This window comes from Patiria miniata, unplaced genomic scaffold (assembly GCF_015706575.1).
Source record: "Patiria miniata isolate m_02_andy unplaced genomic scaffold, ASM1570657v1 HiC_scaffold_3, whole genome shotgun sequence".
NCBI lineage: Eukaryota > Metazoa > Echinodermata > Asteroidea > Valvatida > Asterinidae > Patiria > Patiria miniata.
The window spans coordinates 28,151,786-28,179,469 of NW_024037069.1; the positions used below are offsets into that span (position 1 = coordinate 28,151,786).

Genomic DNA, 27,684 nt, shown 5'->3' on the forward strand with positions numbered 1-27,684 from the left:
TAAACAGGAAAAATACTTGGCCTTGCCTAGCGCATCAAGTGCCTCCTCTATCCTTGGGAGTGGATAGGCGTCTCGAACTGTTTTGGAATTAAGCCTCCGGTAGTCGACACACAGTCGAATGGTGCCATCCTTCTTACGGACTACAACAATGGGTGACGCAAAAGGACTTTGGCTTTGCTTGATGATGTCAGCTTTCCGAAGATCTTCTATGTGGTCTCGAACTTCCTGAAATTCTGCTTGGGGAATACGTCTGTATGGCATACGAAAGGGTGTCGGGTCTACTAAGGGGATTTCGTGTGCCACTGTCTGAGTTGATCCTATGTCAAAGGAATTCTTTGAGAAAACATCTGCATTCTGCTGTAGTAGAGCTTCGACAGCCAGTCTCTCTGAGGGCTTCAGATGGGAATCGTCTAGGCCAACATCTGGAATTGGATGTTCGTCTAACACTGTCTGTTCTGCTGAAATTGCGCTGTGGTTATTGGTACCGGTAGTAGATGGAGGGCCAACATCTTGAATATATGACAAATTGGCAACAACTGAGTTCCGTCTTAAGGTCACGGTCTGCTGGGATAAGTTGCACAGGCGTACTGGGGTCCTTCCCTCTTGAACTTGGACCACTGCTCTCCCTGCAGCTAAAGGCTTATTGTCACTGTCCTCCACGAGTGCCGTCAACATCCGTCTCTGAGTTGATTTCGGTGCTCGGGCAGAAACGACCACCTCTTCTCCAGGTCTGACCCTCATGTTGTTTCTCCCGACATAGCGCAACTGGCCGATTTCTCCATCATGTCTAGCCAAGTCCAAGCCATCATCATTCAGGTACTGGAATGCCGAATACCACAGATTAGACATCTTCCGAACCTTGGACATAAATCCCCGTCTGTACTTGGTGTGCAAATTACCTCGAACTGCAAGAATGGCATTGGTACCAATCAGGAGAGGAGTAGACTGCCTGAAGTTTGTCATCGGAACTACGAGGGTTGGGACATTTTCCAACAACTCACCAAGGACCCGTATGTTCAGCACAATGTAACCCTGATGAGGGACAGCATGACCTCCAGCTCCATGTATGGTGATGTCCGTTTCTCTCGGGACTTGACGCCGAAGCTCAGGATGCATGGAAACAAACTTGTCAGTAATGGTGGTTACCTGTGAACCAGTGTCTAGCAGTGCTGTGCAGCTCTTTCCTGACACGTCAACTTCAATGGTGCTCACCGGTCCCACTAGATGCTCCTCTTTTTCACTTTTCTGGCTTAATTGTGTTGCACTCGTGACTCGGTTGTCTATACAATGGTTAGGGCTGTCCTCCAATTTGCCCACTGAATGCCCAGTATCAGCAGGCTTCTCTAGTTTAACTGCTGCATTCTCTGCCCTCTGCGCATCTCTGCTCTACGTCCAGGTCGTGCACACTGTCTGGCGAAGTGGCCAATCTCTCCGCAGTTGTAACATCTTAGCTCCGGATTGGAAGGGGGGACGTGGCTAGTGAAATTCTCCTGCCGGATGTTCCCTTCAAAATGCCCGTGAGTGGCAACACCTTCCAGGTACTGGATGCGCTGTTCCATCCGTCGCTGCCCCTCCATGACGTGGTCCATTGTTGACAGCTGGCGTTGCACCAGCGCTGTCAGCTCTTGTAGCTGGTCATTACTGCTGGTTGTCCCCTGCTGAGCACTCTGAACTGCAGGTACCACAGGGACTTCCTGCTGGGTAGGGGCCTTTGGATGTGGAACCTCGGTTGTCTGCTGGAAAGACCCGTAGTTTCTCCTAGCCACTCGTGCCTGGCGGAACTCCTCGGCAACGACTCGTAGTTCCTTTCGTAGTGCCTTGAAGCTCATGCCCCTAGGTTGCATTGGTGCCAGCCGCTGTCGCACTGAATTATCGTGGAGCCCGGTCATGAATTGTGTCGTGAGAAGGAGATCTCTATTTTCGCCCAAAGATACATGGCCTCCCTGTCTCTTCTTCACGTCCTCCACATGCCTTAGGAGAGCCTCCAGAGCGATTGCATACTCCCCAGCGGTCTCCTCTGGTCTCTGCTTCCTAGCAAAGAATACTGCGATGGGAGCTGTGGCCGCATTGCCTTCCCCGAACTCATCGAGAAGCTCTGTGATCGCCTCCTCCGCCGTAACCTCCCCACGGCTCTCCAGGTTGAGGATGACATCTCGTGCCTCAGCTTTCGTGTGTCTAACGACCTCGTGGAACTTTACGTTCTCTGGTTGCGGACCCTTAGCTTCTAGAAGATACCTCATATCACGAGCCCAGTCCTCGACTTTCAGCCCATGCTTCTTGGAGTACGACCCACTGAACGTTGGTACATCCCTCAGCTGATGTGCGGTATATGTACAGGGAATGCGGGCCTTTGGTGGTGTTGTGGCGTGAGTGTGGGCGCCAAGGGGATCGAATTCTGCCAGATGGAGAGGGCTTGGGTAGATGGTGGGCCCTGCTGGTCTCGGCTGGCTGCTGCTCATCACTGTTGTATCACATAGAGATGGGGTAACTCCCACTCCTGGTACTGGGTTGGGGTGGAGGGGTGCTCGAAATGGATTTAGTGGACTCCCCTCAAGCTCGTGGAAGGTCAGGTTGCGTGGACATGGCGGGGTCTCTGCCATCCTGCACTTTTCAAGCTCTCCAACTAAAGAACACTGTGTTGGTTTGTTTAAAAAAAAAGTCTAGGGGAAAAGATGGCGGAGAATTTTGAAAAAAAAAAAATGTCCCAGCTAACGAATAAATAAATGGCTAATTTCCAAAAGAAAATAATCAATCCCGGGTTCCGGCACCAAAAATGTAACGGAGAAAAACGGTTCACTAAAGAAACTATCTGTAAAGGCCTGGTTCAAATTGATAAGTCGCGAAAAATTTAATAGAAAACTGGGACAAATTTTAAAAAGAGAAAGAGACAGACTGAATTGGAATGGAACTTTAAAAAAAAAACAATTTAATCCACGATTAACTGCAAGTTTTACATTCACAAAAAAAACCTTTTGGGAAAACAAAACCAGAAATTAATAACTTTGGAAAAAAAATCAAATTGGAAACAAAAAGTAATTGGAAATGAAAAGTAAATAAACCCAACCAAAAAACTAAAGAAGACGAAAAAACCCAAAAAAAAACCCAACACAGTGCCAATAGCGGATTGCCTTAGAGTGCGTTCAGACAGAGCACATGATATCTAAACACAAAAAATACAAAAGGAATATACTTTTAAGAATTGGAAAAAATACACAAAGCAAACAAAGTTGGGCTACACTAAAAAGAATACTGGTTAAAAACAAGATAACAAAATTCTAATAACACAAGCAGGCCTTCATGAAGTATGGCAAGTGTCTCTTATCTACCAGGCACTGCTAAACAACCCAACTTTCTTGTGAATATCTAATAAGCTACACATGGCCATCCTCAAGGTCAGACTGTAAACAATGGTAAGTCCAGCCACCCAGGCTGCAAGATGTTAGAGTAGCCACTAGCCATTTCACAGTTAAAGTACACACCATAAGTACTTGCATAAACAATACAATCAAACTCACACAGCAGTTGGCAATAATGAAAGGACTACAGTCTAAGTCTAAAATCTATTAGCACACTACTGGCCAAAGAGTAACATGAAACATCCTGTGTCCAGGGCAAAATCTCCCTCAGGCAAGTTGACATAACTTCCAATTAGACTGGTCTAGTCTCTCCATACATCAATGACTTACTCTACTTCACCATATATTTGTCTAACTAAATACAATCAAGCCCATGTATCAACTTAAGTTTACGATACTTGACTGAAACAAGTCTATTCATTATCCCTGGCAAAGCTGTAGGAAAACCACATGTTCTCCTAAAATAAAACTGGGCTATTAATCCTAACCTTGCATGGTGAAATGGTAAAGAAATTAAAACATCGCTCTTCTAAAATAGCGCATAAAATCACAAGATTATCAAGGAAAAAAATCAAGGATACGTTCAAAGTTCCAAACTAAATCATCAATGAATTCTTCAGGGTAAAATCAAAAGAACTAATTTCACGGAGTCACCAAAACTCTTTGGAAATGAAACCTCACTTCTCCAACATGTTATGAATAGAAAAGGAACTTATACAATTATAATCCTAAGAAAAATACAAAACATATCCTAAAATGATAAGAAAACGCTTGTAGTCGAGAGTAGTCTAAAAGCAATGGTCTAAAAGCAAAGTCATCACCAGCAGTATAAAAAGTGAGACTAACAAACTAATTGTAAGAGAGAACAACTTAAATATCAATGTCACTGATTTTCTAACAAAAACAACCAAATAAACTTAGAAAAACTCACCAAAGTGGTCTAGCAGACTGGCCCATCTAGGCAGGTTGGGCTAGGGAAATTTTGGCTTGCTCCCTCTTCACTGCCTGTCTGCTGAATGGAGGGTCTATATCTTCAGGGGCACAGAGTACACTAGGATGGGGACATTCCTAAGTGTTACATAATCTGAGGGGGGGGGAACACTCTTAAATGTACAGGGGTCAATCTAGGGTGGGCCATTCTAGCAAATACAACTACATGTATGCAGGGGGAACTACTCCTATAAAACAACTAAGGGAAATTTGCCCCTATTACATTTAGGCCTATATCCTACTTTTAAAGGCTCTTTCCAATTAATATAATTTCATTTCAAACATGTTTTGTAGCCCAATTGGGCGCATTGCACGCCGTGATGGCCTTTAAATGTCATTGGTCTGGAAGTGCCAGTTGGAAGCCAGCACTGTTGTCTTGAGGTCTTCTCATCCGTATGAGCCAATTCTTCAATTAACAGAAAATAATTTACTTGAGGCATTTTGTAAAATTTGCAAAATCGTTTTTTCTTATTGTCTTCAGATTGTGCAAATGACATCAATGCGAAAGCATCGGAGAACGTAAACTCAGTCAAGATGGCGGAAGGTGCTTCAGGCAGAGGCATCGCAGACGGGAGCCCCGGAGTTGAGACAGATCTTCCAAGACAAGAAGGCAAGTACTCTTCATTAATTTTTCTTCGTTAGCGATCTTTCTTTATAGCTGTCCTGTTGACGTCCTTATATTTTTTTTTATCAATAATCCTAATCCTCCAAAATTCACCACTTTGTGGAAACTCAGTATGACACATACATTGTATTTGAACTTTCAAAGCCCTTGTGAAATTACAGTTGCTTAAAGCTCTACATATTTATTTCTGAATTTTGAAAAAAATCTTACCGAATTTCTCTGGTGGAATATGAAAGATCTTTTGGAGGATTTAGGGTCAATTAAAAGTTTCAATCTTTGGTTGTGTGTTTGTGTTCTCGAGTTTGGGGAGTCAGGTTGGCATAGCGGTACTTTCCTTGCCTTCCACCGCTGTGACCCGGGTTCGAATCCCGCCTGGGCCAATATGTGGATCAGGTTTTCAGTCCCTGCCTGATTCCCTGGGTTTTCCTCAGAATATTCTTCTGGGGTTTTCCTCCCACATCTTAAACTAATTTCTTCACACGGTCTTCTCTTTAATGGGCCCCATGGGAGACCAGTGGATTCCACTGAATGGGGCTACCCAGTTAAAATAAAGTCTTTTCAGTTAATACTTTGCAGGGTTTTGTAACTTTGGCACCAGAAAAATAGACACCAAACTTATGTTGAACAGCGGAAGTGAATTCTTTTCTTGATATTGCATTTTATGAAAAAGTTTGGAATTTTGGAACTCGTGTTGGGTTTTACAGAGTCTTCCATCCACTGCCACTGTGTATTTTGGGCCTAGTCAGTTTACCATACAACAACAGAGGGCAGCATTTAACCATAGAAATGAGTTCCAGTCACTGAAACTGCTGCATTGTGGAATAAATAAAGTGCAGTGCTACATGTATTTACATTTGTTATTAGCGGTCGTAAAAAAAAAGTACATGTACCGGGTACGTGTAAGTATGAAATTGTTTTGTTAATTGCTGAGAATTACTGAATTAATGTACATGTACATGTACATGTACATGTCATTTTTTGGGTTAAATCTGATATCCTGATTCTTGATGTTGACGACATTGACAGAATTGTACATGTTGAGATATGAAATGCTCTGTGATTTTTACCCTACATGTATGTCCTAAAAATACCGGTATGTACATTACCCTTTAATAATCTACTCTCATGACTGCGTGTAGGGACAGATCTACACAATGCACAGATGACATATGGGTTTTTAATCCCCGCCCCCATCCCCCTTTCCCCATCCCCCTTTCCCCATCCCCCTTTCCCCGCCCCCATCCCCCTTTCCCCACCCCCATCCCCCTTTCCCCTCCCTCATGGGCAACGACAAAATGGAGTTAAAGGGAATGTACATCATTGGCTTTTGGTGCAATTTTCAAAAATGAACTATTTGAGGGGTTTGTATAATAGATCAAATATTGTTACACTGACATTTTTGAAGTTTTGTGTTCGAAAATGCTGGAAAAGCCAAGAAAAAAGAAAATGTTCAAGTAGTCTGGTTCCCTGACTCCACTAAAGATGAAATGTATCAATTTATAGATGCCGGAAAATTGTAAGGTAAGGGAACCAGTCTAGCTGGCTTTCACCCGTTCATGAACATGTAACCAATAGCAAACAAAATTTTGACTGAAAAAATGGTAAACTTGGAGCAGTAGTTAAAATATAGTTAGGTTTTTCCAACGGTGGTCGGCCGACCACCGTTGGAAATTTATACAAAAATACCATTTTCTTGAAAATGACTTCACGCCAGGTGCCATAATTTTACAGGATGCTTTAGACTGTCATTAACCAACATCCTAGTAAGGTATTTCGTAAAAACTTGGTAGTTTTATTTGTTGATGTTTGCAAATGTTGTATATTCCCTTTAAGCCGTAAATTCCTTGAAAAGGTGCATCAGAATGCTCAAGGAAGCATCTAGAATTAAACTTTTGGGGCGGGGGGAATGCCTTTGTCCCCCATCCTAAGTTTATAACCTGGGGTTTCGTAGAATCGTAACAATATACAGTGAGTGTGCCCTCAGTTGTCGGAACCCTGTGCGTACACAGAGTGAACTGTCACCTTTTGTGTTTGATATATCGTGTACTAAAAGGCAGGATTTTTCCATTTTGTATGAGACTTTTGAAAAAAAACAAGCCCTAGTTTCGTGGAATGCGGACTTGCATTATGCGCATGCAAAATAAAAATGTATCGCTTTGAAAATCACTGAGTCAAGACACAAAAAGGAAAAAAGAAATACTTGTTTACAGTTGACTGGCATTGGTTTGCATTGACCACTGATGCGAAAAAAGGCAAAAGAACTGTGTTTTGTTATAGACTTGTCTGTTTCTGTTTGTAAAAAAAAACAGAGCTGTCACTGTAGTGTCAATATTTATGGATCGACTAGTCAGCATGTTTCTTTTTGGGAACAGATATTTGACAATGTTTCTTTGACACATGCACGTTCCATACGTGCCTACAGTACTCTTTTAGGAAGAATTCAGGTTTCTGCAATGTGCACATTTCTTTCTTCTGAGAAGCTGTCACTTGAATTCCCAAGTTCAGTTTCACTTTCATTGACGACATTTCAATTATGTAAAAGTGTAATGTAAAATCAAGTCTCACGGCATCTTCATTCAGACTCATACATGTACTGGTACATTTTAACAAAGTAGAGTAAAGTCAGTCACGAGCCAATGTGGCCCATCAGGCTGGCGTTTATCTCCGGTTTCAGTAGCACGAAACGACTGAGAATATTTCTACTCCCCCTGGATGGGATGCCAGTCCATCGCAGGTTACTCCCCAGCTAATGCGAGTACCCATTTATACTCCTGGGTGGAGAGAGGCAAGTGGGGATGAAGTGGCTTGCCCAAGGACACAACACATGGCCAGCAGCTGGATTTGAACCCCTGACCCTCTGATCATGAGTCAGAAGCCCTAACCACTAGGCCACACTCTCCACATTTAATAAAGTGTCCAGTTTTAAGTGCAATGTACTGTTGGTAAAATGGACATGCTAGTTATCAGTTGAGTAATCACTGAGATGCACAGACAACTGTAGTACTTTTTGGCATTTGTTGTGGTGTTTTGCACTGTTGCAGTCCAGTGAGCAGCCCAACACTTATGACAAGACCACCAACCAGGTCAAGGTTTGCTTGTCCATGCTTCAAATTAACTCTGCAAATTTATGCAGATGTAGCAACCTTCCAGCATGTAATAAAGGGGCTGACATTGTTTCACATACAGAACATTTACCGGTACTTCTGTAGAGAATGGATATCTGGATATTCATACTATGTTATGTTCAGTTAAAACTAAGAAATAAGTTTGAAGTCTTCGGAACGAGCCTTTGATGGGGCATTCCCTATAAAATGGAAACCATGCAGTTATTCCAAGAAGTATGTGTATGAATTCCCCATGGAAGTTTTATGTTGTACATTTATAAGTAAGATGACTGTCAAGTTAGGATGTCAGGATTGTTACATGTACTGTACCTGTACATCGTAAGCAAAAGAGTTATTTGCTTTCGGTTTATTTATCTAGATCTCCAAGGTTAAAACATTGTGTGCTTTTGTACATATGTACACGTATGTCTCCTGACCTGGTCATGTCTTGAATTACATACATTGTACTTAAACTACATGTACATGTATCTAAACCCCTGAAGGTGTATTTCATGATGTGATCATGCAACCTTTGACTCGGTTCGAAATTGGCTTATCATTTGATCTGTTTGTTCAGAATATCTAACCTTGCCCCGACATATAAAATTCCCATTAAGAAACTTCTGATCGTTTTTTTTTTTTTTTTTTTAATGAGGGGAACCATATCTGTTTTCACAACCGGTTTCCAAAGTTATTCTCACTGGAATGTAAACAGGGGGTGCACTTTTTTATGTATCAAGTGACTCCTATTACGCACTGACACAGTGCGTGGGCCCATTCTCTGAGGCTCCGGTGAAAAGGGCTTGCCCCCTCGTGATCGCTCGTGCGTGCAAGCACAATAGAAAAGCCACTATTGAAGGAGTGGTTGGCAGAGACAGGAAAAAAAATGAAAGGTTTCACTGTCGTAAGCACTCGAAGCATGCATGCCAGCGTGGAGAGAAAGTTTGTTGTGCCGATATAGGGAGCGTGAGGGGCCCCAGGATCACAGAGGATTACACTGTGTGTATCTTGTGGATTGGGAATTGCTACAAGTATTTGGATTTTTATGGTACTGATACACAGTAGATGTATGGCGCTGCATTGTGATGGCATAATCTCGGTGAGTTATTTTTTGCGGTATTTTGCTGGTAGACAGACAAGGTGTACCATGTACACTGTCTGCACTGATTTTGGTTACTTTTGAAGGATGCACATTGCTGGTTGTGTTGATCATTCTTCTGTTGATTTTGACTTGGTGGCCGGCTGGAAAAGGCACATATTCGTTCATTACAGCAAATATCCTGCCAAAATCTGAACCACGCATAATGCATGTGCTTCCATATTCATGGTAAGTGACATCGTAGTGTAGGAAGTGCTCGCAGATTACTTGTCGTAAAATTAACTTCTGAGAAAGGAATGTGCAAAATGATTTCATATGTACATTGTACCAGTAGGTCTGTTTTGACATGCAAACTGAATGAAAGTGAGATGATCCAATCTTAACTACATGTATGTCTTTAAATATTTATTTAATTTCAGGAGTATTTTGCAAGATAATACTGTACAGCCTTTGAAAGTTTAAAGGGAAGATACAACATTTGCAAACATCACAAAACGAAATTATCAAATTATCACAAAATACCTTACTGGATTGTTAGGGAATGACAGTCTAAAGCATCCTGTAAAATCGTGGCTCCTGGTGTGCTGACATTTTCAAGAAAAATTTTATTTTTCCAACGCTGGTCGGCCGACCAGCGTTGGAGAAAACTGGCTTTTTTTCAAAAACTGCTCTGAATTTTCATAATTAGTTATTCCGCATTTTCTTTGCAATTGATTACACACATGTGAAGGGGTACTAGTCTGCTAGACTGATTCTCTGACCTTACAATTCCCCAAAGTCTATAAATTGCTTTGTTTCATCTTAAGTGGGGTTAGGGAACAAGACTGCAAGAACATGATTGGTTTTCTTGGTTTTTCCAACATCTACAAGCCCAAAACATGAAAAAAGTCATTTTAACAATATTTGTATAACATGCTAATCCTCCAAATCCATTTATTTCTGAAAATTGCAGCAAAAGCAAATGTTGTACATTCCCTTTAAGTACAAAAATGAGCCGCTGTTTTCCTGCATGTGTATAGTAGACAGTTTTGGAGAATTCGGAATTGATGTCTTAGATAAAGTGGGGAGGCTTACTGGTAGGGATTGGCTACTACATGTATGGGCTCCATGCGCCAACAAAAGAGGGCGTGTTTTACTACTTTTGAGAGTCCCTTGGACGGGACACGGCGTGTGCGTTCTGTACTAGTTCGTGCGTGAAATACACACAGCTTATTTTTTTTATTCTGAATGTGCACAAAGCTAAGCCATAGCGTCATTGCACGTGAGCATCAGGCGTCGTCGGCGCGCGTACGTTTCAATTTATCTTGTGATGGTCTCCCAGACTAGTCCCCGCCCCCAATGGCTTTGGGTCATTCGAAATACACAGTGGATGGACCGGGAACCAGTCTAGGTCTCCCCCAACTCTCCTTTTCTGGCCATTGAAGGGGTACTTGTGCACGGAGCCCATAGTTTCCTCATGCTTGCAAATTCTTAACCATCACCTGTTTTCGGCATTCAACATGCAGACCTGAGGTTTGCACACCTATTGAGAATCAAAGATGTGCCCAAACACTTCACCATTGTGATGCGCATTCCTTAGCTTTCGGACACAATCATGAAGCAACTACTGAAGGCTCTAGCTCACATCATGAAGTAACTACTCGAGGCATACACTCTCACCGCGGAGGAAGGAATTATCCATTCTCTCATTTAAGAGTGAATGTTAGAGCTCTGAGAAGATTCTATGGCATAACAAGCAACAGTTTGAATGCAAAGCATGGGCCTTAGCCGACCATGGGAGGTTTATGCCCGTTAGTTCTTCCATTGTAATTGATTACTTCAGGGCTGCTGTTTTTTCACAAGTGGACTAGGTTTTTAAGTTCCTTAAAGAAGCTTACATTCACTGGCCAGGACGGTGCCAATGGGCACAATTATAGAGAAAATCCCACGAAACAGGCACCTGCAATTGTAATTCGCTTTCCGTAAGAAACTACTGCAAATTCAGCAAGAATAAGACTATCATTGCACAAACTTGTGCGTGGACAAGCATTACATTCACTGTGTGGACTTCCGAACAAAAGATGTCCACGTAAACCAGGTAGCAGCGACGTTGTGTTGACTTGCCCACGTCCACACAAGGTTTCCCCCTCTCTGCAAAACAGGTTTAGAGGCAGTTTTCGGTTAGGTTTATCCGTGGCAAAATGAAGAGAAACTCTAAAGGGAATCATAGGAAAAAAATTGGGTTGAAAGAGTTTTCATAGTTTGACAAAAATGATTTTTTTGTTCACTGGTTTTTCTTAACTACACGAAAACAAAGGAATGTCCACACTAGGTATGTAAAACAAACATGCATGTGTGTGTGCGAGTTTATTACTCAAAAGAACAGAAAGTTGTTGATTTAGGATAAAATAAGTTGCGACATCATAATTACACGTACATTTGTACATGTAGTACATTTTGAGTTTCCTAACAATCAAAGAATTCTCTGTTAGAATAACAAAGTTACTAAGTTGTTTCAAAGAGAATTTGTATCCATTTTCTACAAAGGTGCATACATTATTGGTGAATAATTTTCTCTTCAGATTTTGGAGTAAAGTCAATTTGTAAAAGAAAGACTGAGTTTCAAATAAGGCAGATCACAACCTTGTTATAACACATGTACACATGTATATTCCAACTTATTTATTACCAAACTTGACTTTTTAAGAGCGTTTTTAACAGTGGCATATTTTTTTCCAAGTGTTAGCCAATCCCATTATTAAAATTCGGCCTTTTTAAGCCAAAACTGTTTTACGAATCTTTTCATCATTTTCTGATGGCCTTTGTAATGAATTACCCTCGGCATGCAACCTTCAGGCTATTTCTCACCGCTAGGCGGTTTTTCTGCTGCCCCTTTGTGGCTATCACCCACCCAGGGCAGTGGGTGTTGAAAATATGCTGTCAATGCGATTGTCAAAAGATTTGTGGATTAGTGGTTGCCATTCACACTTTACCAACTTTTTTCGCGGCTCTGGAAAAATGGATGCCATACCTGCGGCTACTTTTCTGTGACCTTAAGTCAAGTGTGTGGTTATTCAGCATCAATCACAAATTGCGGTGTTGCTTGTAAAGATTGTGAAAGTTTTATTGATTGAACCTTGCTTACGGCTGCCGTTGGAAATTAAGTTGTAGGCCGTTTAGGTCAATTCATCATGACTTCTGTATCAGCATTACCTCTATAACCCTCCTCAATCCTCCAAACTCTAACACCTGCAAAGTTATTTGTTAAGAAGCTTACGACACGTTCAGCACATCGTAAGTTTTGCGAAATGGTTCACACGCTGCGTTGCAAGTTGCGACGAGTAACAACTCGACCCTACACTTCGTGAAATCGGTTGCAGGTCTTGCAATTAAATGTAATTTGAAGGAATCAGAAAGTTGGGTCTAAACCCAGGCAATGTTACTCTACAATGTACACAGGACTTTTTGTCCCAATTTCATTTTAAGTACAAGAATGGTGCCACAACTGCACAATGTTTGAGTTTTGAGGATGCTGACTTTGTAGCAAAAATGTCCAGAAATCTGGATAAAATTTCTCAAAGTTCGAGGTGTGCACTGTCACTGTATGTGTGTATAAACAACACCATCCACATATACTGAAATTTGTATCCTTGTGGAGACATTTCTTTGTTCTCGTGTAGTAAAGTTTTCGAGTTTGAAAGTGAAATTTCAAAATGCTCTTATTTTAACCAGAATTAATTTCCTTGGCTGAAATTCAGATTTAATATCCCTTTTCTAAAACTCTTCCATTTGCGACAGATCAACCCACCTTGGAAATTCCCAGTTTTTGAGTAAAATCCATATTTCGTGAAAACCTTGTGGAGACATATTCATCTATAGAAATTGCCCTGTGGAGACGTATACAATCTTTTGTTCCCTATTGTGTGCACGTCTCCAGAGGGCACGGTGTATCAGATCACATACATCCACCTTATGTACTGCATTCTGACCCTGGTTTATACATGTGGATTCACTCAATGATCACAATAGCAATGATGAGTGACGTCTTTTGTCAACAGTTGTACCTGAAATGGACCTTTAATTGAAGCCTCCAGAAGTACATGTACATGTATAACAGACAGCAGACGGTCCACGCTTAAGCCGGTTCCGGGCTAGAAACAGGTTCCTTCCTTGCGATACAGATAGTCGCACTTGGTCATCAGGGTTGTTAATTGATCCCAAAAGTTGGATATTTCCTGAGCGACACACACCCAACCTCAAATTATCCACAAATTCTTTACCCTTCAGTTATCAGTTTTGATGAAGATGAGTGCATTTACGGTACGAGTGTAGGTTCTTGTAACAATAAATCCACTGTGTAGAATTTTACCGGGATACTTTTTTTGCATAGAGGAAGTTTACAATTAAGAATATTGGCTAAAATTTTTTTTTCATATCCCTTTGTTTGCTGCAGGTCAACTGAAAAGCTCTTACAAGACTGAAAACCGCAATGCAAGCAACAACAACCTGGTTGAGGATTCCACGACAAAACGTTGCAGCTGCTGCCCGTATGGCTACCACATAGATCTAGACTTCCTTGACTTCTGTCAGGACATCTCCTCAGGAGCCAACCTGAAGAAAATCAAGAAGGTCAAGAGGCCGCGACCCAGACACGAGGCTGTCAAGAGTATTAAACCCCCGCCGCCGATAGTCCCACCGAGATCAGTTTCTGTCACTCAACATAAGAAGTGGAAGCGCCAACGCGACAAGCTTGAGGCCGATAAAATCCTGGAGAAGGAAAATGCCGCATTTGTGGCCACGTACAGCCAGTTCGCAAACTTGATTCGTCGGCGGTACATGAGCGAAGGGTTGGACTTTCCGGAGGGCCCAGATGGCAGGGATTACGTGCCCATGGACACCCAGAGTCTTCCAGCTTTTCCGCTGGATGTGAGCCTGAGTGATGTGGAAACTGAGAGTGTGTCCTCTTGTTCCAACATCCCACCAGTGGCAGACAGGAGACGCAGCCATCCCGTGGGGCACCCACTGGATGACGAAGACATGAATCGCGACAACTACCTGGGCATCCCGCATCACCTCCTGGCCACCAACCTCCTCAGGATGTCCTCTCAAAGTGGATCTAACAGCTCCTTGTCCTCCACTTCCTCAATAAACTTCTCCCAATCTTCTGTTGGGAATCCAAACAGCTATGGGCAGGGGGCAATGCCTTCCCCGCAGCTGGGACAGGGCTTTTTCCAAAGTCTGGAAGGCTCTCAGGCTTCCGGTCGATCAACGCCATCTTCAATCAGCGCCTCGGCACTTGCTGGTGTCCGACAGCAGATGGCAGCAGCTCTTGTCCGGTTGAAGCAGCTGGAGGACCAGGTCAAGGCCATTCCTGTCCTCCAAGTCAAGATCTCGGTCCTGAAAGAAGAGAAGCGACTCCTGATGCTGCAGCTAAAAGCCAAGAACAAAAAGCCAGACTCAAGGGAGATTGGAGTGGGTGATGGGATCGTTGAATGGAATAAGATTACTTTAAACGGGTCCGAGACGGAAATTGGAAATCTGGAGGACTTTCAGAGCGAGGATCTTGTTACCAGTCAACCTCATATTTCAGCAGTCAGTGCCTTGCAGAGAATTGGCAAAACTAAGTCAGACCCCAGTGCCAAGAAAGCAATTGTGAATCCTGTCCAAAGATACCCAGTTGATACAAGATCTGTCGGGATCGACACAAATTTGGTGAAATCAGAGACAAAATCGGTCGGTATAAACGTGACTGCTGATGATAGCTCTGATCAGCCTGACGCATCACACCAAGCAAATGGTTGGAATGGCCAGCCGCTGCATGACAGAGTTATGTCAGAGACTAATGTTATTAACGTCAGCAGTGTTGCCCAGCTTCACTCCTCACCACCTCCACTTAGAGACTATGACAGTTACAACAATATGCAAGGAAAAGCCGCCGCTCAGGAAAAGTACAAACGTGCAATGATGTCACCTCGAGTCAACAGCCTCCCGGATTTGAGTTTTTCTCCTCCGCCCGTATCACCAAAACCAAGAATCCGGAGTATTGGAGTCAACACCGAGTTGATGGAGTCCCGTGAAAAATCAACAATGGTGCTGCCTCAGACTAGAAGCCAGCAGACAAGCACCATTTACGTGACACAAGTGGAGCAGGGAGTATCGACTGAGAGAAACGTTACAAATCAAGGAGTTGTTACGGATAAGGCAGTGTTTTTGGAGCGCACAACTAACACTGACAATGCAATCAGTAAGGACCAGTCTACCTCCATGGACCCCGTGGTCTCGTCGTGCAGAGATCGCGGTTGCAACACGGACATCATCCAAAAGCGGATTTCGGCTACAAACACTGGCCCCATGGTGCTCAAGAAACCAGTTCAGAGTATCGGTTGCAACACAACTGTCGTCGAGTTTGCCTCTAGAAAAATTACAAGGGATTCGGGGACCCACCCTGTGTTCTTGCCAGTGTGCTCTCAGTCCACAAATACAGAGGGAGTGGAATGTGTGGACTTTGGAACGGGGACGCACATCATGGTGCAGGATTCTAGCACTTCGACATCATCCCCACAATTGAAGGAGCAGTGCGTGGGTGTGGACCTACGGGTTCAAGTACAAACTGTGGACCACTTCACATCGACTGAGAGTGTTGCTTTAAGCGACTGCACAACAAATACAGAGAAAACTGAGGTGACAAGTCAAGGCGTTGATTGCATTGCGGAGATCCTCGATAGCTACACATCCATGGACTCTAGTCAAGTCAGCGATGAATCAACTAACACAGAAAGAGTTGCTCAATCGCACAGAGGAGTCAACTGCATACCAGTCACAACAGAAAGTTTCACGGCTACACTTTCCACTGAGGTTAGCGATGGTGCAACAAACACAGACGGTCCGGACATGTTGAGCAGAGGTGTGGACTGCATCGTGGAAACTTCTGACAAGTCCGTGGATGCTGTGGACCTTCTAGTGGAATCCGTGGTACCTTCAACTGAGATTGTCACAGAACAGATTGTAGTTCAGACTGTGGACAGTAACCTCATGGCAGCGATGCCAGCAATGGCAACATTGAAACCAGAGACTGCTGATAAAGCGCTTTCAGTGTCGATAACGGCAGAAACAGCAGAGTGTGGTACAGAAATGGCAATGCTGAAGTTTGTTGACGATGGGACCATGTACGAGTCATCAGTATTCACCAGTGAATTTGGAATGATCACTGACCATCTTGGACTGGACATGGGAATGAACACTGACCATCTTGGACTGGACATGGGAATGAACACTGACCATCTTGGACTGGACATGGGAATGAACACTGACCATCTTGGACTGGACATGGGAATGAACACTGACCATCTTGGACTGGACATGGGAATGAACACTGACCATCTTGGACTGGACATGGGAATGAACACTGACCTGCAGGAACTGACCAGCGTTGGATGTAACACACCAACGCCTCCCACGGTCGCTGATGCAGGGGTAGAGGCCGATCTCATCGAAAAGGTCACCAGGCCAAAGGTTAGCTCTGTGTCTACCAGTATTGACTTGGACGACGATATGTCTGTTTCAGTTGGTGTCGGCAACTGCTCTGTCTACGATACGATCTGTGACCGCTGCACCAATCTGGTCACGTGCAGTGTTGCCGTTGGCCCGACTGATGCTACTTCGTTGACAAGAACGATTGGCACAAATTACAGTGTGATGACCAGAACTGTTGGTGTGGGACACAACACTTTCGCTGATCAATCGGCCAATAGCGACAAGGCGGTGGGCGATCATGACATCCGCGAGCCCATGTGCAACATCTGCGACCGGCCGATCATGAAAACTGTCGCCACGGAGATAGTCGGTCCCGAGACTCGCAGTCATGCAGTCGGGGATGGAGTGGTTACCAGTCAAATCACGGAAGGGGTTGGCGACTGCACGATAACAGACCGTGTCTGTGAGCACTGCGACAATATGACCGTGTCATCTGTAGGCGTCGGAAACTCGGACATTAGCCAATACACCAAGACGCAAGGGGTGCAAGTCGACAGTGCTGGATTTGTACCCATTGAGCTTCCTGTAACGCATTCAGCTGCCACGGGAACCCTAGCCCAGCGACAACAGCGTCATTCGACGGAAATCCAAGCTATCCTTGCATCTAGTTCCGAAGAACCTCACCCAGTGTTCCTTTCACAGGTGCGCTCACCTTACCATGAATCAACCTCGTCATCTGAAGAAGTTTCGGAGTCCTTGGTACAAAGGGAATATGTGGATGTGGAGAAGTCGTCACTGATCGGTCCTCTAGAGGCAGGAAACAACAATCTGTCTAAGATCGGTTACGGAGGAGGGAAAGCTGGAGAATGGCACGGGCAGGAAGGTCAGTTGGTTTTGCTTTTTATTGAAACATTCATTTGAATACAAGTGAGAGGAAGTTGGGCCCAATTCTTACCCTCCAAAAATGATTACAACTTTAGTGTGAAAAGGTTTTAGTACTCAAAAGATTGAAATTTTGGTTTTGTATTGTGGTTAGAAGCCTGAGAAAAAAAGTTTCTTTTTCTTCAAGCTTGGATGTGAGCTTTTTGGAATGTTTAAAATTTCACCTTAAGACACCCTTTGGAGGCCCTTTGTTCAGCAGTAACATGTACCAAATTAGGGGTAACTACCCGGTATCTCAGGTATGTTTTTTGTTAATACACTTTATGTATCTTGTTTGTAATGGGGTAAGCTTTTCAAATCAAAATGCCAAAACTAAAAATGTGGAGATTTTTCTCACAATAAGATCTAAATTGTTCTTGTGACGTCCATTTCTCCTTGCAATATGGTTTTTTCTAAGTGTATAATGTAATAACATAAACAACCTAGCACTTTGTATTACATTAAGTTTTATAAATTTGTCATGATTTCACCAGTACCCTAATTTTATCCAATTTTTGTATTAAAGTAAGGTGCTTTACTTTAAAACAGCATGTTACCATTACAAATTTCTTTGGCCAGGTCACACGACCTCTTCCATGGCAACCTCCACGGAGCAGACCTTTTATCCCTCCGACATCTCGCACCAAGTCACCTCCACAAAGACCGTCCAGTCGACTCGTACGACCACCAGGCTAAGGACAGAGATGCAAAGACCCACCCACGGGCTGGACTTTGAGGACGATGAAGATTTCATGACTGCGGGCTTTGCTAATTTGCACGCAATACTGGCAGGTAAGATGGGAGTACTTTTGCCAATCTGTTTGTTTGTCCTGTTTGTTTGGATGTGTTTTCTTGTTTGTGTTTGCTTGTTTGTTGTTGTTAGTTGAAAGAGTAAGGGCTCTCAACAATTATAATTCTTCCCTATACTGCGCATGCTGTCTTGTTACATCATGTCAAGGGCCCCGCCCCCCAAAAAACGAAACCAATTTTTTTTTAAAGTGGTGTCGCAATAAAGGCAGGCACTGCGTACACCTCCATCTTTTCCTCCAAAAGATTTGGTTAAAGTGGTCAGAAATAGCCTCAGATTGCACCACAGAGCATCTAGAATCCAAATTATTTTTGAGGCACCGAAGTGGGCCCCGAACCCCACGCCGTCATTTTTGGGACCTACTTTTTGGGGGACCAAAGTTTTTTTGTTTGGCCCCCCCCCCCAAATTTTTGCTGTGGATCCGCCCTTGCATCATGTCCGTTTATCAGATTTGTCTAAAACAATTCTGAGGATGCACATTTACTGTGTGTCTCAGCTAAATGATTTCTCCTAAAATCTCATTCTCTTAACAAGTATGGCATACAAATTTTGCCCGTTAGTTCTCCCTGAGAATTTTCATCAGCATTTTTATTAGTGACTCTAATTGTTAATTGGATTGCTCAATATGAGTTTAAATTTGTCCATGAAACTTGGTTTGCCTACAGGAAAACAGTTTTAAATAAATAACAAACATATCATAGGTCCGTAAAATCATGCTCCTCACGCAATACTATGGTTTTTAGATAAAAAAGACATTTTTTTTGTGAATTTAGTTTTCTTCATACACATCAAGCAAATAGTCAACTAGTTCTTAGAATATTAACTTGGCGTTAATAGAGCAACCTAGGTCTAGAACAGATGAGGAATTTAGACTAGGGAGGGGTTTCCCCCCATAAACATTAAGTCGTCTTCCTCTAGATTGAGACACAGGGCTGTACAGGAGGCTCTTAAGCATGTACTCTAAGCCCTTTGCCTTGCTGGCTTTCCGAGTAGATTTTCCTCCGTCTTAACATTGTGTAACTCTATAAATTAGAAAGGAATAACAACAAAATGCCAAATTGCAAACTCATGCTTGTTCATACTTGCTTTACCTTGGTCAAATCGAAGGAAATTGCAAGAAGGTCAGGGGCGGATCGAGGATTTTTTGCAGGGGGGGGGGGGTTCATCAGCAAATCAATGTTGAAATGTAGACAGGTTTCTTTTCTCTGGACACTTGGCCTCCGTAAAATCAATTTGGGGGGGGGGGGGGGACTCGTACCATACTTTCAATGGGGCGATGTTCACTATATTACAGAGTAGTGTACAAATGTGTACAAATACCTCCATACCCGAGCTGGCTCTGTCCAACAGGCGGACATAATTACCAGTTTAATTGTCATAATTTTTTTGGGTGTCAGAGCAGGGAGGGGGGGTTTCACATTATTTTTAATATATTTCAAAGGAAAAAAATTGAGTCAGAGCTTGAACACCCCCCCCCCCTCCCCCGGATCCGCGCCTGAAGGTACATGTAATATCAAGTTCTGAAAGGTCACTGAATTTCTGTGGGTTCCGTCAATTTTAAACATGGAGGTTCACCCTAACTCTAGGGTCAAATTCGTCTGTTCACGCTGAGGGGATTAGATGTTTGAGTAATCACATAAAACAGCTTGAGAGGCTTGGATGAAAGCATCACGGAAGGGTGGGGTTAGGGGGCATGGGGAAGGCTTTGGATCAGTATGATGTGTTGGGGTCATTGGTTGACTGGCCATGTAGCCTGGGTCATCAAACTTTCTTCTGAGTGGTTTGATTAGGCCCAAAAAAAAAGTCTCCGGTTTCTGGTATGCGCTTGCGTCGCTGTAGCCATGGGCGTCGACAAAATTAAAAATGTTTTTCTCAATGTAAGATGATGTCTCAAAACTGCCAAACTCACTGGTTTGACTGGAATCCTGCTGCTGCTTAGTTTTAATGTGTTTTAAGATGGGGTTACGATCGAGTATAAGCTTTATGTGGCCTCTCTGGGCTCCCATACATTTTGCACTAAATCTAGTCGGGCACCATTTGCAGTCATCAGCCGACATTTGAAGAAAAAAAAAGTAAAAAAACAAACAAACACTTTTGGGGCAAGCTCCATACCAGAAACTGAAGACTTTTTTGTTTTGGCCTTATGTAAAAGACACATTATTGTTGCAGAAGTTTGACCCTGTGCATTGGAAGAACATTTTGTAAGGCACAAGATTTTATTTCAGACTTGTGTCTGAAATCGCACATTTTTAATCTTAGAGAGAGACATTTTAAGCGTAGAAAGAAATGTAGGCTACCTTTGAGATATTTTAACATCAAATTTTCAGAGTTTTAAAAAATTGACACTATCATCCATGTTATTTTGTTATGGGCCTTGTCTTTCACAGCACACTCGATACTTCAGTGCACAAAGCTGATATTCATATTTAAAGACGTAGGCCTAAGACTTTAGAAGAAAGATTTAAACCACTTTCTTTCTATTGTTCGGTTATTTCTTACACTTATGAAAAATTAGTTCACAATTTAGAAAAGAAAAGTTTCAACTTCCGGTGATAAATGTGTACAATTATTGATTGAGAATGTGTGATACACAACAACTCCGGATTAACATGAGAAAAAGAGGTAACAGGATAGTGGTGGGAATCGGCTGTGGGATAGTTCTTTAGCCTTTGTCACACACAAAAAATGGTAGGCTTCATTTTTTTTTTCTAGGTCGATTTCGAATATCTGGTTTCTAAAATCAAAACCAAATAGTGAAATTCAAGCTGAATGTTCAAACATCGGGATTTAAATCACACCACTTCAACGGGAACATGATATCTGGATTACTGTACCGGTACCTCAGACGATAAATCGACCTGCAGAAGTGCAAAATTCGTCTCATTTTTCTTTCGGGTTCTACCCCAGTAAACATTACTAAATGCTGGCCCCCTCCTTTGAAGCTACAGTCCATCATTTGCAGCCATCGGAAAAGTAACTGGCGTAATTATTCTTGAAAAACAAACTTGGTTGAAAGATAGTAAGGGAACTAATCTCCCTGTGAAATTGTTCTTTCTGGGAAGCTGTCATTTTGAAGTAATCATCAAAAGAAGGCCTTTCCAACGGTGCGTCTTAAGACGCACCGTAGGAAAATTTAAATTAGTAGTTCGTTTTGATATTCGGCGAAGCGCGCACAAGCATTGGCACAACGCACACGCGCGCCGGTTGCTATAATTCGTCGGATCAGTGCGCGACGTCGCGTAGGCCTATAGCTGCAATTCAAAACAATTCAAAACATGATTCAGTAACTTTTGATTTGAAATTGAGATCCTAAAATGCTGTTTTTGTCGGAATATTCAGCTGAAGCTTAGCTGAAACTTCATCAGGTTAGTTGTTCAGTATCCTTCATTAGATTTTGAACACTTTTGTTGCTTCAAACGAACAAAATGCACAAATTACAAATGATGGACTATATCTTCAAAACAGGGTGAAAGGGATTATAAGAATGAACGGATAGGATAAGGATCTGTAGCCATATTTGTGTCTCTGACCAGATGTTTGACTGAATGACTCACTGTGTACAGGAGGATGCAGGACTAAGCGACAGTTAAACAAGCGTGTTGTTGGCGGTGAGCCACTGACGCAATCCCTGTCTGACCAATCAGTCATCTTGAGTTATATCTTTTACTCAGTTTGTGTGCTTTCCTTCGTGATAGATAATGCGTAACCTGATGTGACTGTACGTAAACACAGTCAGGGTTTTAAAGACGTCCTGGCCTACACCGCATTATGGAGAAGTTTTTTTTATTGTTAGGCAAATGAGAACCGAGTTACGGAGACTTTCTGCTGTCCCCATAGCATTTCGGTCCCCACAAATACCTTGTACAGACGAGTGTAAGTCCCCACAACTACGGAACAAGACTGTATTTGCTGATGACCAAATTTTGAGGAATTTCCTAAAATCTGAGTGGTAAAAAGTAAATTGATAGATATCAGGAAAATGCATTGTGTTGTTTCCTATCCGTGTAGGATACAAGATACCCAGTATATAGTTAGTGTTTTCCTTTTTCTGTTTTTCACCACAGCTACATTAGTGTTGTCTTAAAAAGTCAAAGAAGCGTGTACACATCATTTGCAATAAGCAAATAATAATGTTTGTGTATGAACATGTACATTTATCCGAGCCGTCACTCTGTCTTGTTGCTTGTACAGTTTACATGTACCTTCAAATTTTTTAGGGATCAAGAACGTTGACTCACCAACTAGCACGGTAATCACTTTGAAAACCTCCTGCTTAACAGCGATTTGAAATGAGATGACGTTTTCCTCGCCATGCTCAGTGACCGTTCTCAAACTTGATTATGGGAGCCTATCACTCGGGCCACATTGTTACCACATGTGACACCGGCCTAATCCAATCCCTTGAATGTCAGCGACGACTTTTCTTGGATTTCCGTTCGCGTCCTGCTCTCGCTAATAGATGATGTCACTGACCATACACTAATGGTCTTCCTGTTTCGCGGATCAAAACAAAACCCCCTTCCTGGGTTGCCGTGTTTGAAAATTGAAGAATGAATCATAGATTTAACAAAGCGACCGTGCGTGCATGCACACTTTATACAAGGGGATATTTTTTGCTTCAAGATGGCTGCCCTGAATAAATGTTCTATGGGCCTGTTTGTTGCCGAGGTGACCGAGATGATACCATTGGGTCCAATCACTGTTTATATTTCAGGGGCTAGTCCACAGTCTAGGGAGGGGTCGATGGCGATGGAAGCTTCCATTCGGGAGAGGGAGGATCAGCGCAGACCTGGGATGAAGGACACAACTTTGAGACATCGGTGAGGACCTGTACTTGGCATGAAGATTTACTAAATTTTCCACGTTGAAAAATTACCCCTCACTTGGTCGGCCTTTTTGTGCAACTTTACGTTATGTATATACCGGTACATCTGTAACCCAGCACCCAAACTTGTGCTGTAGTGGATAATTCAAGAATTATTCAATTTTCTGACAATTGAAATTGTGGAATTTGCATTGTTTGTGTGCTTTACATGTAATTTCTGTTGTGTTGGCTGTAACAAAAGCATTTCTTAACTTGCAAATTCAGCTAGGTTGAAGGACTGAGGGTTACATAAATAAACTGCACTGTGTATGAAATTAATATCCTAAAGTGTTCAGAGGTAGATGCACGTGTGCTTGGAAATTGTGTGCAAATCCTTGTCTAACAGGGTTATGATTGCCTTTGTCTTCTTTTTCTGAACTTTTTTCAAGGGGAGGGGGCCTTGAAGACCTTGAATGACAAAGAATGGACTCACAACTTGTACTTTATTCTGTGTTTCTGCTTTATTTTGTCCTCACAGGGTTGTGAGTTCCAGCGAGGACTCATCCGACTCGGAATCAGACACAAGCACAGAGAGCTCCACGTCTGAGACCACATCCACGTCGGTAGAAGGTGGCTCCTACGACGGACAAGTTGTCAAGCTGGTCAAGAAGCGGCATGACAGGAAGAGTAAAAAGAACGGCACGGGAAAGACGAGGTCGCAGGACAGACCCAGGTGAAGACAAGGGTTCAAAGCTGATTAAATTGTTTGTTCTCACTTCATCCTTTTTTTATATCAAAACCTGTGGTGACTTTCATCACAAATGAATCACAAGACTGAGACAAGATAAGTTTGCGGTAGCACCATGTGAATAAATCCCTCATTCTCCTGACGACAGGCAGAGCATACTGTTCTAAATGTTGAGTCCCTCCGGTTCTTTTCAGAACCACACATACTCACATAAAAGAGATTAATTCACATGGTGCTGCCGCAAACTAATCTTGTCTTAGTATCTTTCCACCATGCAAACCTTCAAATCTCATCGAATCACAAGACATATCTCAAATCAGTCACAAAGAAAATCACAAGTAACAACAGGGGATTGACAATGACAAAGGAATGTCTTTGGCTTAGATGTTGTGAAAAGTTGGCTACTTGACTTGATACTGGGTGACTTTTGATCAGGGATGTAGTCCAGTCCATCACAAGTCCCTGCAAGTCCATCCCAAGACCTCCAGTCCCAATTCAAATCAGAAGCTGTTCATTTGAGCCTTGACAAAGGAATTCCTTAGTCTATGGAAGATCCCCTTGCACAGCAAGGGTCTATGATATGTGAGCAGATTCAGCGATTAATGATGCAAAACAAGTCTGCGTCTTGACCTCGAGATTCTGACCATTCAGCGGGTGCCTTCTACTGGGTCCTCTGTAAGCCGTTGTATTACAGAAACATGGCATCTAAATTGACCAATCAACAGCTTAGTCCACATTTCTGATTGAAAGGACGTCACAGCCTCTAAAGACCACTCCAATTGGCTGGCATGCGGGGTCGCATAAGATTTACATGGTAGGATATATCAGACGTTCAATAATGGCTTAATTTGCCCATGTGAATGTCTGATCTTCAAACTAGGTAAATGGACTTGTGATTGAATTGTTAGTGGGCTTTTGATGGACTCAACTACACCCTGCTTTTGATTGGCTTGAGATGAAGTATGTAGGTCTGACTGTAACCCTACAAGCATCAGTTGCGTGGAGACTAACCTTCAAGTGACCTGAGAATTCAATAAAAAGTCCAGTCAACAGAGCACGAGATTGACTCTTTCAATATCATACTCCGGTAGTCTCGGTGATAAGTTGCACACCTTTAGGTCCTGCAATTAGGATTTCCTTGGATTAGTACACGTCAAATTTGAAAGGTGTTTTACATGAATGTGTTTTGCTTCGTACAAAAACTGATGATGTTGTTCTGTCATAAATCAATGTCACTGACAGTTTGTGAAGTTGGGGGGGGGGGGTGTTCTGGGCTTAGAAGGTGAAGTCTCATAGAAGACATTGAAACATTAACGGACTCGCGCATAGAGGACATGAGTGCTGTTGTTTGTGTAGGAAGGGACTGAGAATGCAGTCCACATGTTGGCTTGGCGGTGTTTTGATCCAGGTCGCCGTTTAGGAAGCTATGGAAAATACAAATAAATCACCTTCAATTAGCGCTCAATGTGACCCAAATCCGACGACCTGGCCATGTTGGAAGTGAACACCTTGTCACTCTCAAATTCTGACATCCATTCACCACATTTTGCGAAACAACACAAAACAACAACATTGGGCATTTTTTTTTAGGTGGCTAAGTTCCAATCCAGACAATATGTCTGACACATTGTTTCTAGACATTATAACTTTGTTTTAATACATTGTCTTTTCAAGCTTATTTTGTTTGTTTCCATGAATAACACCACTCAAAATCCAGAGACTGATGTTCAAAACCTAACCCATTTAAGTTTCAGCTCAGAGGATATTACACTTTTCAAGAAAACAGCAAAAGAAATGCACAACCTTTTGATCACAAAAACCACAATTTTGTCAATAGAACGTTATATTTCCTACTTTTCTTGATTTCTTTTGAATGACAGCAAGTCAGACAGATTAATTTCAGGGGGTGTTTAGTACCAGAATGATCTTGTATCCACGTAAGCTGTCTGATAATGATTTGGTGGGTTACTTTTGGGATAAATGCAAATGATACTATATGCCTTTGAATGAGTGTTAAATGCTTTCAAAGCAAGCTAAAACACAAATAGAATTTCCCCAATAGACGTTAGAAAAAAGGTAAACTGCCGTGAAATGTCTGCATGTGTCGGGCAATATCTCACATCGGGCAGTATCTCAATGCTGCATTTCTTTCTGAATCTCACAACAGATACACCATGAGCACTGAGATGACCAAAGCCTGCAACGCGCTGGGCAAACTGCTGGAGATGTCTGGCGATAGTAACGCTAAGGACATGGTAAGACATGGGGCCTTTATGGATACATCAGGGTAACAGGTGTCCCTAGACTTCTGTCTTGTTTTCCCCTACCTGCTGCAGCAAGAATGATCAAAGGGGAAAATGGTTGCCTACATGTATGTAGATAAAACATTACTAGAATCCTACAACTGTTTTAAAAATTACATTGAAACAACAACCTGTAGCCGTATGAAGGGCAGGACAGGAGGAGTAAGTGCCACATTAGGTCACATTCACAATAATTTTTGTTGGTTATTTGCAAAACTGCAAAAGAAGTTCATTAAGAAACCAGGGGGGAGATTTGTCAGGATTTTTCCTGATTTTAGGATTTTTTTGTCAGGATTTTTAAAGACGCTTTTTTGAAATCAGGATTTCTTGAGGTTTTACTGTAAAAACTTGTTTACCTATGAAAGTTTTTATAGAACAAATAAATGGGTATTTTAAGGGTGGCTTTAGGCAAATAAAAACATACCAGTACATCATAGACCCTTTGTTGCTATGGGCCCTTGGCAACCATCAAGCCCTCTGCCAATTATTTCATGGATTTTTTGTCATCCCCAAATCTCACCCCTAAGAAAGTTACTACATTTTTGTTTTAAATTTGAAAATATTTCTGTGAGGGGATAGTTAATAGAGAGAAGGAGCGGTCTGACTTTATTAAGCCACAACTGTTTGAATGGAAAAATTGTTAATTTTTTCTGTTACCCAGTCAACCTGCATGGCAACCATCGCCAAGGAGTGGTTCCGCGTGACAAGCCAGAAGACATCAGAGCCCCTGGAAGTGGAGGACATGCTGACCTCCCTCTCTGGAATGGACAAGGCCGTTCTGGAGAAGATCATCAACACAGCTGATGCCAATGTAAGCCTGATCTATTATCTGTAACGGGGGAGTTCTAGTCTAGTTTCTGAGTGTGGTTGCAGGCTGTTTTCAAGAAATCAAACTTTTGTTTTGCAGTTAGATGTTGATTGCTTTGTAATGCAGCTTCTTAGTAATATGGAAGTGATAATAGGTTTTTTTTTGTAAATTTGGTTTCAAGAAATCTCAGGAATTGATTTTTGCTAATTTTGAAAGTCTTGAAACTTTTTAGTGTTTTGATTGTATACTGGCTTTTGTAAAAACTGCTCATTGAAAAAAAAAGTCTATTTTATTTTTTTGTTTTTAACCCAATCGAATACAGGGCAACACAGCGCTTCACTACTCCATCTCCCACGGCAACTTTGACGTCGTCAATCTCCTCCTTGACTCCCACGTCTGCGACGCAGACCGGTCAAACCGTGCCGGCTACACGGCCATCATGCTGGCTTCCTTAGCCGAGATGCAGAGCGAGAAACAGAGACAGTCGCTGGCCAAGCTGTTTCACCTGGGCAACGTGAACGTCCGGGCAACACAGGTGAGCAAAACAAGAATAAGATGTCTTAGCACCAATTTTTTTTTTCAATTTGTCCAATTTGGTGAGCAGTAAGCAGAACAAAGAGCATACTGTTAACTGCATGAATTTTCTTGAGTAGAAGTCCGTATGCA

The 27,684-nt window shown here is 42.5% G+C and overlaps 1 protein-coding gene across 6 annotated transcripts in view; it reads left to right on the forward strand.

The window, feature by feature from the left end:
• Positions 1-27,684, forward strand: part of LOC119737919 (KN motif and ankyrin repeat domain-containing protein 1-like) — a 108,457-nt gene that overhangs the window by 68,229 nt on the left and 12,544 nt on the right. For all 6 annotated transcript variants that reach the window (XM_038212575.1, XM_038212573.1, XM_038212574.1 and 3 more), the window contains 8 exons: positions 4,828-4,956; positions 13,607-17,509; positions 18,127-18,339; positions 23,070-23,175; positions 23,698-23,892; positions 26,075-26,162; positions 26,872-27,021; positions 27,341-27,553. In XM_038212575.1, coding sequence (XP_038068503.1) covers positions 4,881-4,956; positions 13,607-17,509; positions 18,127-18,339; positions 23,070-23,175; positions 23,698-23,892; positions 26,075-26,162; positions 26,872-27,021; positions 27,341-27,553 — 4,944 coding nt within the window. In that variant the 5' untranslated portion in view covers positions 4,828-4,880. The remainder of the gene's footprint in view (positions 1-4,827; positions 4,957-13,606; positions 17,510-18,126; positions 18,340-23,069; positions 23,176-23,697; positions 23,893-26,074; positions 26,163-26,871; positions 27,022-27,340; positions 27,554-27,684) is intronic.